An 11548-nucleotide genomic window follows, 5' to 3' on the forward strand; every position below is an offset into this window, starting at 1 on the left:
AAGTGGTTTCCGTCAATGCGCACGGTGTGCGCGGGGACACAGGAGGCCGCCGGCTCGAGGGAGCCAGGTGAGAGCAAAGTATCCCTGCACGCAGCTCCCCGCCGCCGGGCAGAGGGGTGCTGGGGGTCTGCCAGTGGCGGAGAGGGGAGGCGGGGGCACGCAGGGCAGCCCCCGGGGGCACCTGGCCCCACAAGCCGCTCACTGCTGTAATTCTCTCCTCTCCAGCATGCGTGCTCTGTGGCCGAGTGGATGAGGACTCGAGCATCCTTGGCCACAAAATAGAGAGCAATGGATTCCATTTCCATAAGTTTTGTGTGGTGAGTTCCCATGTGGCTCCTGACACCTTCCTCCAACCAGTGATTCCCTCCTTTCTGCCCTAACAAGAGCCTGCTCTTTCCTCTTGTACAGATATTTGTCAATGGTCTTTGTGAACCTGTGGAAGGCCACATTGATGTTTTTTTTCGGATCAAAGACCTGATACGCACAATCAGGCAGGCAGAGCGGACGGTGAGTTCTGGACCAGAACAGGGAGCTTGGTGCCAGGAGAGGCATGGCGAGCATAGCCTGGTCCAGGGAAAGCAATCCCAGCCCTTGCAACCAGCTCCAAGAGAAATTCCTGCTCTTGCAGACGAGCCCTGTTCACCAGGCAGCTCTGCAGAGTGCCACCCAGCCCTGCCCCCATCCTGTGCCCTGCACAGAGGTGCGGGGCCCGCTGCGTAGGCCCTTAACCTGCTGCTGATGGGAAATGCTCTGCTCTTTCCAGCTCTGCTTCGTTTGTGGCAATCCGGGGGCCAGCATCACCTGCGCAGAGCCGGGCTGTGGCCGCAGCTTCCATCTCCCCTGCGCTTCGAAGGGTGAATGTGTCACCCAGCACTTTGGAGAGTTCAGGTAAGGGCTGCCAGGCATCGCCTGTGGGCCTTTAACCCCTGCTGTCAGCACCAGCCAAAGAAGCGAGGAGCGTGCTGTGACACCTCCCAGCAGCCTGACAGAGCCAGAGTCATGGCCTGGGGCTCCTTCCTGTTCCTCTGCCCTCCTCGCAGCACTTCTCACCTTGCCCATCCCTCCCATCTTCCCCCAGGTCCTTCTGCAGGGAGCACCGCCCGCAGCAGGCAGTGGAGGCAGCGCCGGAGCAGGACACGACCTGCATTGTTTGCATGGAGCCCGTGGGGGACAGCATGTCCTACAGCACCATGCTGTGCCCAGCCTGCCGACACGCCTGGTTCCACCGGGCCTGCATCCAGGTAGAAGCCCCCTCCTCACCCCATGAGCACGGCGGGTGCTCAGCAGCACCAGGCCTCCTGGTTCACGCTCACGCTGCTTCTGTTTCTGCTGCAGGAACAGGCCCTGCGCGCAGGAATTTATTCCTTCCAGTGCCCCCTCTGCAGAGACCGGGTCAGGTTTATTACAGACATGCGCCTTCTGGGGATCCGAATCCCAATCAGGTTGGTGCCTTTCAGCCAACTCTTGACATGGGAGGACACACGAGCTGTCCTTGGCAAGGGACTGCCCCAGCAGGCCTGGCCCTTTGCAGCCATTTACATGGGCCTCAGCATCACTGGGAAGCTGGAACTGGGCATCGGGTGGAAGGGGAGGGATGCCATGGATTAGTTTTAGTCCTGGGGCAGTCCTGGGGCAGTCAGTGCTCATTCCATTCCCTCCTTTCCCTGGCAGAGAACCAGCGTGGGAGGACAACGATGCCTACGCATCTCTACTGGAGAGGCACGGGAGCTGCGATGCCAGCCACTGCCTTTACCCACACGGCAGGGAGCAGGCAGAGGGAGAGGGGTGAGTTACCTCTGCGTGGGATTGCAGCCTCACAGCCTGGGGGAGCACACACCGAGCACCAGAGCTGTGCCGGGCGCTCCCTGGCTCAGGTCACTGTGTCCTCACGGCCACAACCCGTTTGTTTCCCCAGGCCCTGGCAGCTGCTCCTCTGCAGCTCCTGTGCTGCACAAGGCACTCACCGGCGCTGTTCCAACTTGAGTCACAGCGCAGCCAGCTGGGAGTGCAACGCCTGTGCTGGAGAGGACACCGGTAAGAGGCAAACGGCCGCGTGCTGCTGGGCTGGGGCCAGGCGAGGCCTGGCAGCGGCTGCTCAGAGCGGCCTTGCTCAAATCCCATAGCCCAGCACAAATGGCAGCCAGTTCCACCCCGTGGCTGCAATTCCATCCTGCTCACTTTCCTGCCTCCCCTTACAGCCTCCAGCACCAACTCTGATCTTGCTGGCGACAGCACCATCAGCCAGCAGGGGCTGGGGCCGTCCCGAGGCTCTGAGACACCAGAGAGCAGCAGCTCCAGCACCACCAGCCACGCACCATCGGGGCCAGCTGACTGTTCCCCCGTGCCTGAGAGCAGCGGCCTGTCCAGGCAGCGCAGGACAGACCGGAGGAGAATCCGCCCGCGTGCACAGCGGGATGAAAATAATGAGCCCCAAGGACACCGTGGGAGCAGCATCCCAAACTCTGCCTGCCAAGAGACATCAGAGTCCTCGAGGCACTCTCTGGCTCTTGGCTACAACCGCCGGTGCAGACAGGGACAGCGGGCCCGGACAAGAAGCCGCTCTCCACTGCAGCGCCGGGCCCCAGATTCTCCGAGCCAGCCCCGAACACGCCGTGGGAGCAGGCAGGCACCAGAATCAAGTGCCAAGAGCTGCACCCACAGATACAGCGGACCGGGAACATCGCGGTCCTCGAGGGTTTCCACGGCGGCTGATAGAGGACAGTCCAGGCAGACAGGCCGAGCCCGGACTCGGAGCCGCTCCCCCCTCAAACATCGGGCTGCTGAGACCAACAGCCAGCCCCGAAGACGCTGCAGGAGCCGGTCCAAGCGGTGAGGGCCAGCCCAGGGGCGAAGCCGCTCCCGGGTTCCACGTCGGGCCCAGAACATCAACCGCCGGCCCCACTGATATTGCAGGAGCTGCTGTGTGCAAGCTCCAATTCCTATCCAGAGTCATCACAGTCCACCACAATAAAAGTGAGAGTTCCATCATGCCACTGTCAGTTTTGTTCTTCCCTGCCTCTCCCGAGGTGGGTGGCTGTAGGGGTTGCAACCACGGGGATCCTTCCCTTCCCCCCCAGCACACAACCCACTCCTTCCTCCCCCCAGCCCGGTTCAGGCTGAGCTGGGTTCTGGCCTCGATTCCAGCGGGGCGCAACGTTTCCAACGCACTACGTGGCGGAGGCCAGGCTGGCAGCTGCAGCCCCGTTCTGCGGGTGTTTCTGTCATCATGGGGATGTCGCTGTGTTTGGGACACGCGGGCAGCCTCGGGGCTGCTGTCGGCTGTGGAGTGGGCCAGGACCCGGGCTTTTCTCCTGCATTCAGGCAGCGCCTCAGGTCTGCTGCCACCGCTCGTGACATCCACCCTATCTTTACTTGGTCCAATTGTCTAGAGAATCAGCCTGCTGGTCTCTTCCGGGATCCAATGTGTTCTGCTAACTCTCCCATTGCAAAGTGACATCTTTCATGCCCGTACAATTCAAAAGATTTTCCCAGACTGGGCAGTCCTAGAGCAGGGGTAGACATCGGAGCTGCTGTCAGGCTGCAAACAGGCTGTTTGGCATTCTGGGTTCCAGTCCAAAATTTCTCCTTCGCTTTTCACAGCTTCCTATTCCACGATCCTCCATCAGTCCACAGTTTGGTATCCATAATCTACAGCATCCTGCCGTACCTAAGGAAGCTTGCATTTCCCATTTTGACTTTGGCTCTGGTATTTGACATGCAGCCTCATTGCGCTCACTCCCCAGGCTTTGGTATCCCCGAGGGACAGTAAAACCAATATATATCACAGACTGACAAGCTATTGATGCTTTCTTTGTGGATGCTCTGCATCCCGCAGAGCTCGGAAAATTCAGGAGACTTGTTGCCACTTGTCTTATTTCCTCCCTTGTCTCAGCACCTCTAAGGAGTTCATCTGCACCCTGGCGCAGTGTAGCTTCCAGCTGTTTGTGCCCTCATCCCTCCAGTTCCTTAGTAAGCTGATTCCCAAGTACGACGGGGCGATTTGTAAAGCCGTCAGGGAGCACAGTCCAACACCACTGTGTTTTCCTTCCAGTTTGGGGGTTTTTGCACTCCACCACAAAGGCGGGTATGTGGGTTTCCCATAAGGGGATGTACTTCCATCACAACTGGACTTACAGCCCTGCGATCCTGAACCAGCTGCCGTTCTGCGGAGTGAGGCTTTCTGGCTGGCAGAAGTGCGGTACTGCACCGTGAACAGCATTCTCGTAATGGTCCGTGAGTCACAGCACTTCCAATCAGAGGCTGAGTTCCTCTCCTGCCTTCCATTTTTAGGAGGTACGGGTTTTGTCTCGCGGGCTTAACTTCTGGCTTTAGGGGTATTCCTACCGTTTCTGCTGCTTTGGATCATCCTGGAATTTTAGTAGCCCACCCCAGTGGATTTACAGCAGACAGTACTTCATAGAGGTCTGCAATTTTATTTTATTGGCAGTTATTTGCGCATTCAGTTTGTTCCGTAAGTCTCTTCCAACTCAACGTATTGGACACCGAAGGATATCCTGGCTAAGCACCCGGTTTCCAATCCTCTTCTCAACTGCCTTTATCCAGCCAGAAAGGAAGGCTGCATGTTTTTGGCTGTTCAGAAGCCTGCATTTAGCCAAAGTATCAAAACGCACTTATTTGCCACAGCAGAAGTTAGCCCTGCACCCCGTGGCCCGGTTTCAGCCCAGCTAGGGCTAACGTTGCACCAAAGTTGGCTTGTTGGGGGGCAATGAGGGCGCACCCGGGGCCGGGCCGGGCCGCTCTGTGGGAAGAGCTGCCACCATGATGGCGTGGGGAAGGGGAGCCCATGCGCCGTGAGTTGGGCACGAACAAAAGCACCTGGGTCCAGGCAAAAAGCAGCAACACGATCCGCAGCCCTTCCTCCATCGCATTTACGTCTGCAGCAGCCGCTGGGGCTGCTCCAGCCAGCCAGCCAGCCAGCCAGGCCTGGGACGCCGCATGGGGAGATGGCCGCCATGTGGCCTGAGGGGCCGCTGGGGTTCCTCCAAGGGAACCACTGGTGGGGGCAATGCCTGGTGCCGAGAGGTAAAACGGGCTGGAGGAGGGGAACAAGGCCCAAGAAAGTGGGAATCAGCGTCTGCTCTTGGCGGCCTGCGAAATATAAGACCTGCTCTGAGAGCCTTCTCTGTCGACTGGCTCTAAAAATGGCTTGGCTTTTATAGAGACTGGAGCCTTTTCCGCTGAGAAGTTCCCCTGAAGGAGCTGTTCTCTGTATCGTCAAGCAGGAGATCCTGCTCGCCGGGGACGCCTGGCAGACTCCAGGCTCTGCGACACCAAGCACCCTTGGAGGGCGACTTGGCCCACCGTCTGCCTCAGGGCTTGTGGGACAAACAAAGACACTCTGAACAAAAGACCTTGCAAATGAGTAAACAAGCCGGGCAGCTACTTGCGCCAGGCGTAAAGGAGGCGCCTGGCTCCTACGCCTTACCAAGGGGTTGTTACGGGGCTAGGAAAGCTTGGAAGCACCTACAATACAGGTCTTCGTTCTGCACCAGCAACAGAGTCCGCGTCTCGCTTGCCACAAGGAGCCCTCGCCTTCCGGCAGCGGACTGCTGCGGTTTTCAGCTAGATACATACATGGGCGAACATCTCGTTATTCGTGGTGTCTGTGCTGCTTTTCTGCTCAGGAGTTTGTAACAATATTGAAAGACGTGTGCATAGTGCACCTTGCAATACTTGCCACAGTATCTAAAATAGATACATACTTCTGTGCCCAGTGTTAAAAAGGCTGCTCCAGAGCTTTTTCCTCCTACGTGATGATACTGGCCCATGGCATCAAGGGGGATGTTGGTGGGATGGCAACACAGGTTGCACCCTTCTGCCAACAGAGAGCACAGCGAGGCGCTGGGTTGTGCGCTTCAGCAGTGGTGACAGCGACAGTGGGTTACTCCCACTGGTGCAGGTTTTTACCTGCATGCAGGTGGCATGACCGTGGCATGCAGACAGTCAACCACTGCTGATGAAAATGCTCGGGGAATTGTTGTAACTACGTTGAAAAAGAGCGATTGGAGGCGCAGCATTTGTTCTATTGAACAGTGTTATTACGCTCTTTGTGTCTGTAGTAGTTTCAAAGGAAACAGGGCAGGCATTATTTTTGGAGTGACCTAACTAAACTTCTAGTAATTCGATACACACATGCTAATGATAAGGACTTGCTAACACGAAGTACTAATGATGAGTAGAAGATGCGAGTGCTGCTCCAGAGGGCTCCAGACTGAGGCCAGTGGGGAAGAAGCATTGATCTGCTTGAGGGCCCTACAGAGGGACAGGATGGCTGGCTGGATGGGCCGAGTGCAACTGGATGAGGATGAGGCCCAAGAAGACCAAGTGCTGGCTGCTGCTCTTTGCTCACAACAACCCCAGGCAACAGCACAGCGCTGCAGCACCGCGCCCAGGTGCCCAAGGAGGCCAAGGGCATCCTGGCTTGTAGCGGAAACGGTGCAGCCAGCAGGAGCAGGAGGTGATCGTGCCCCCGTAGCCGGCACTGGTGAGGCCGCACCTCAAGTGCTGTATTCTGTTCCGGGCCCCTCACTGCAAGAAAGACATGGAGGCCCTGCAGTGTGTCCGTGGAAGGGCAACGGGGCAGGAAAGGGTCAGGAACAAAAGTCCCCTGAGGAGCGGCGGAATGAACTGGGGCTGTTCAGTCCAGAGGCGGCTCAGGAGAGGCCTCATCGCTCCCTATAACAGCCTGAAAGGCCTCTTCTCCCAGGTAACAGCGATGGGATGAGAGGGAAGGGCCTCAAGTTGCACCAGGGGAGGTCCCCGTTGGATGTTAGGAAGGACATCTTTGCTGAACAAGCGGTCGGGCACTGGCACAGCTGCCTGGGGAGCTGGGGGAGTCAGCGTCCATGGAGGCGTTCCAGAACCGTGGGAATGTGGCACTGAGGGACGTGGGCAGGTGGGGGGGTGGACGGTGGGACTTGGTGATCTCAGAGGTCTTTGCCAACCACAGAGATTCTGTGATGCTGTGAGTCGAGTCATTTATTGTAACGAGAGGTAATCAGCAGCAAGCAAGCAAAAAGTCACGGAAACACCTGAACGCTCGATTGGGATAGTGAGGGAGCCACAGGCCCGGTAGCATTCAGGTGGGGCCAGGAGGGTGGACGCGTCGCCCGGTGCCTTCAGCAGCACCAACACGCCGGGTTCCAGCGGGGCTGCGTCCGGCACCGGGCCCCTCACCCTGCGCTGGCTGCGAGAGCCGCCGCCCTCCTGCCTGGGTGCCCTCAGCCCCCGTGAGGTGTGATGGCGTCACAGAGGGTGGCACGGAACGGCCACTGTGACACGCGGGGTGTGGGACAGAGCTAAGGCTGCGCGGCTCAGGCCGAGCTCAGTGCGACCTGGTGAGGTGAGCAGGGAGGAAGGGGCTGCCTGAGGCTCCCGAGGGAGGAGGGTTCCCCAGCGCTCGGGGCCGGAGCTGAGCACTCAGCCTCGTCCCGCTTCTCCCCTAGGTTGTCACGCGGAGGACGAAGCCCAGCACTGATGGGACAGACACTCTGCAAGTGGTTTCCGTCAATGCGCACGGTGTGCGCGGGGACACAGGAGGCCGCCGGCTCGAGGGAGCCAGGTGAGAGCAAAGTATCCCTGCATGCAGCTCCCCGCCGCCGGGCAGAGGGGTGCTGGGGGTCTGCCAGTGGCGGAGAGGGGAGGCGGGGGCACGCAGGGCAGCCCCCGGGGGCACCTGGCCCCACAAGCCGCTCACTGCTGTAATTCTCTCCTCTCCAGCATGCGTGCTCTGTGGCCGAGTGGATGAGGACTCGAGCATCCTTGGCCACAAAATAGAGAGCAATGGATTCCATTTCCATAAGTTTTGTGTGGTGAGTTCCCATGTGGCTCCTGACACCTTCCTCCAACCAGTGATTCCCTCCTTTCTGCCCTAACAAGAGCCTGCTCTTTCCTCTTGTACAGATATTTGTCAATGGTCTTTGTGAACCTGTGGAAGGCCACATTGATGTTTTTTTTCGGATCAAAGACCTGATACGCACAATCAGGCAGGCAGAGCGGACGGTGAGTTCTGGACCAGAACAGGGAGCTTGGTGCCAGGAGAGGCATGGCGAGCATAGCCTGGTCCAGGGAAAGCAATCCCAGCCCTTGCAACCAGCTCCAAGAGAAATTCCTGCTCTTGCAGACGAGCCCTGTTCACCAGGCAGCTCTGCAGAGTGCCACCCAGCCCTGCCCCCATCCTGTGCCCTGCACAGAGGTGCGGGGCCCGCTGCGTAGGCCCTTAACCTGCTGCTGATGGGAAATGCTCTGCTCTTTCCAGCTCTGCTTCGTTTGTGGCAATCCGGGGGCCAGCATCACCTGCGCAGAGCCGGGCTGTGGCCGCAGCTTCCATCTCCCCTGCGCTTCGAAGGGTGAATGTGTCACCCAGCACTTTGGAGAGTTCAGGTAAGGGCTGCCAGGCATCGCCTGTGGGCCTTTAACCCCTGCTGTCAGCACCAGCCAAAGAAGCGAGGAGCGTGCTGTGACACCTCCCAGCAGCCTGACAGAGCCAGAGTCATGGCCTGGGGCTCCTTCCTGTTCCTCTGCCCTCCTCGCAGCACTTCTCACCTTGCCCATCCCTCCCATCTTCCCCCAGGTCCTTCTGCAGGGAGCACCGCCCGCAGCAGGCAGTGGAGGCAGCGCCGGAGCAGGACACGACCTGCATTGTTTGCATGGAGCCCGTGGGGGACAGCATGTCCTACAGCACCATGCTGTGCCCAGCCTGCCGACACGCCTGGTTCCACCGGGCCTGCATCCAGGTAGAAGCCCCCTCCTCACCCCATGAGCACGGCGGGTGCTCAGCAGCACCAGGCCTCCTGGTTCACGCTCACGCTGCTTCTGTTTCTGCTGCAGGAACAGGCCCTGCGCGCAGGAATTTATTCCTTCCAGTGCCCCCTCTGCAGAGACCGGGTCAGGTTTATTACAGACATGCGCCTTCTGGGGATCCGAATCCCAATCAGGTTGGTGCCTTTCAGCCAACTCTTGACATGGGAGGACACACGAGCTGTCCTTGGCAAGGGACTGCCCCAGCAGGCCTGGCCCTTTGCAGCCATTTACATGGGCCTCAGCATCACTGGGAAGCTGGAACTGGGCATCGGGTGGAAGGGGAGGGATGCCATGGATTAGTTTTAGTCCTGGGGCAGTCCTGGGGCAGTCAGTGCTCATTCCATTCCCTCCTTTCCCTGGCAGAGAACCAGCGTGGGAGGACAACGATGCCTACGCATCTCTACTGGAGAGGCACGGGAGCTGCGATGCCAGCCACTGCCTTTACCCACACGGCAGGGAGCAGGCAGAGGGAGAGGGGTGAGTTACCTCTGCGTGGGATTGCAGCCTCACAGCCTGGGGGAGCACACACCGAGCACCAGAGCTGTGCCGGGCGCTCCCTGGCTCAGGTCACTGTGTCCTCACGGCCACAACCCGTTTGTTTCCCCAGGCCCTGGCAGCTGCTCCTCTGCAGCTCCTGTGCTGCACAAGGCACTCACCGGCGCTGTTCCAACTTGAGTCACAGCGCAGCCAGCTGGGAGTGCAACGCCTGTGCTGGAGAGGACACCGGTAAGAGGCAAACGGCCGCGTGCTGCTGGGCTGGGGCCAGGCGAGGCCTGGCAGCGGCTGCTCAGAGCGGCCTTGCTCAAATCCCATAGCCCAGCACAAATGGCAGCCAGTTCCACCCCGTGGCTGCAATTCCATCCTGCTCACTTTCCTGCCTCCCCTTACAGCCTCCAGCACCAACTCTGATCTTGCTGGCGACAGCACCATCAGCCAGCAGGGGCTGGGGCCGTCCCGAGGCTCTGAGACACCAGAGAGCAGCAGCTCCAGCACCACCAGCCACGCACCATCGGGGCCAGCTGACTGTTCCCCCGTGCCTGAGAGCAGCGGCCTGTCCAGGCAGCGCAGGACAGACCGGAGGAGAATCCGCCCGCGTGCACAGCGGGATGAAAATAATGAGCCCCAAGGACACCGTGGGAGCAGCATCCCAAACTCTGCCTGCCAAGAGACATCAGAGTCCTCGAGGCACTCTCTGGCTCTTGGCTACAACCGCCGGTGCAGACAGGGACAGCGGGCCCGGACAAGAAGCCGCTCTCCACTGCAGCGCCGGGCCCCAGATTCTCCGAGCCAGCCCCGAACACGCCGTGGGAGCAGGCAGGCACCAGAATCAAGTGCCAAGAGCTGCACCCACAGATACAGCGGACCGGGAACATCGCGGTCCTCGAGGGTTTCCACGGCGGCTGATAGAGGACAGTCCAGGCAGACAGGCCGAGCCCGGACTCGGAGCCGCTCCCCCCTCAAACATCGGGCTGCTGAGACCAACAGCCAGCCCCGAAGACGCTGCAGGAGCCGGTCCAAGCGGTGAGGGCCAGCCCAGGGGCGAAGCCGCTCCCGGGTTCCACGTCGGGCCCAGAACATCAACCGCCGGCCCCACTGATATTGCAGGAGCTGCTGTGTGCAAGCTCCAATTCCTATCCAGAGTCATCACAGTCCACCACAATAAAAGTGAGAGTTCCATCATGCCACTGTCAGTTTTGTTCTTCCCTGCCTCTCCCGAGGTGGGTGGCTGTAGGGGTTGCAACCACGGGGATCCTTCCCTTCCCCCCCAGCACACAACCCACTCCTTCCTCCCCCCAGCCCGGTTCAGGCTGAGCTGGGTTCTGGCCTCGATTCCAGCGGGGCGCAACGTTTCCAACGCACTACGTGGCGGAGGCCAGGCTGGCAGCTGCAGCCCCGTTCTGCGGGTGTTTCTGTCATCATGGGGATGTCGCTGTGTTTGGGACACGCGGGCAGCCTCGGGGCTGCTGTCGGCTGTGGAGTGGGCCAGGACCCGGGCTTTTCTCCTGCATTCAGGCAGCGCCTCAGGTCTGCTGCCACCGCTCGTGACATCCACCCTATCTTTACTTGGTCCAATTGTCTAGAGAATCAGCCTGCTGGTCTCTTCCGGGATCCAATGTGTTCTGCTAACTCTCCCATTGCAAAGTGACATCTTTCATGCCCGTACAATTCAAAAGATTTTCCCAGACTGGGCAGTCCTAGAGCAGGGGTAGACATCGGAGCTGCTGTCAGGCTGCAAACAGGCTGTTTGGCATTCTGGGTTCCAGTCCAAAATTTCTCCTTCGCTTTTCACAGCTTCCTATTCCACGATCCTCCATCAGTCCACAGTTTGGTATCCATAATCTACAGCATCCTGCCGTACCTAAGGAAGCTTGCATTTCCCATTTTGACTTTGGCTCTGGTATTTGACATGCAGCCTCATTGCGCTCACTCCCCAGGCTTTGGTATCCCCGAGGGACAGTAAAACCAATATATATCACAGACTGACAAGCTATTGATGCTTTCTTTGTGGATGCTCTGCATCCCGCAGAGCTCGGAAAATTCAGGAGACTTGTTGCCACTTGTCTTATTTCCTCCCTTGTCTCAGCACCTCTAAGGAGTTCATCTGCACCCTGGCGCAGTGTAGCTTCCAGCTGTTTGTGCCCTCATCCCTCCAGTTCCTTAGTAAGCTGATTCCCAAGTACGACGGGGCGATTTGTAAAGCCGTCAGGGAGCACAGTCCAACACC

The 11548-nt window shown here is 59.1% G+C and overlaps 2 protein-coding genes across 2 annotated transcripts; both read left to right on the forward strand.

Moving 5' to 3' along the window:
• The first annotated feature begins 15 nt into the window (after nt 1-15).
• On the forward strand, nt 16-3644 carry LOC109364195 (E3 ubiquitin-protein ligase PHF7-like). The gene is made up of 8 exons (XM_085236094.1): nt 16-67; nt 226-317; nt 409-507; nt 764-888; nt 1079-1241; nt 1336-1442; nt 1672-1760; nt 2040-3644. The coding sequence occupies exons 1-8, from the start codon at nt 16-18 to the stop codon at nt 2831-2833; spliced, it is 1521 nt and encodes a 506-aa protein (XP_085092220.1). The 3' UTR covers nt 2834-3644.
• Nucleotides 3645-7530: 3886 nt separating this feature from the next.
• On the forward strand, nt 7531-11159 carry LOC146543382 (E3 ubiquitin-protein ligase PHF7-like). Its single transcript, XM_085236095.1, has 8 exons — nt 7531-7582; nt 7741-7832; nt 7924-8022; nt 8279-8403; nt 8594-8756; nt 8851-8957; nt 9187-9275; nt 9555-11159. The coding sequence occupies exons 1-8, from the start codon at nt 7531-7533 to the stop codon at nt 10346-10348; spliced, it is 1521 nt and encodes a 506-aa protein (XP_085092221.1). The 3' UTR covers nt 10349-11159.
• Nucleotides 11160-11548: the final 389 nt, after the last annotated feature.

Source organism: Meleagris gallopavo, chromosome 14, assembly GCF_905368555.1.
Source record: "Meleagris gallopavo chromosome 14, MGAL_WU_HG_1.1, whole genome shotgun sequence".
Taxonomy (NCBI): domain Eukaryota; kingdom Metazoa; phylum Chordata; class Aves; order Galliformes; family Phasianidae; genus Meleagris; species Meleagris gallopavo.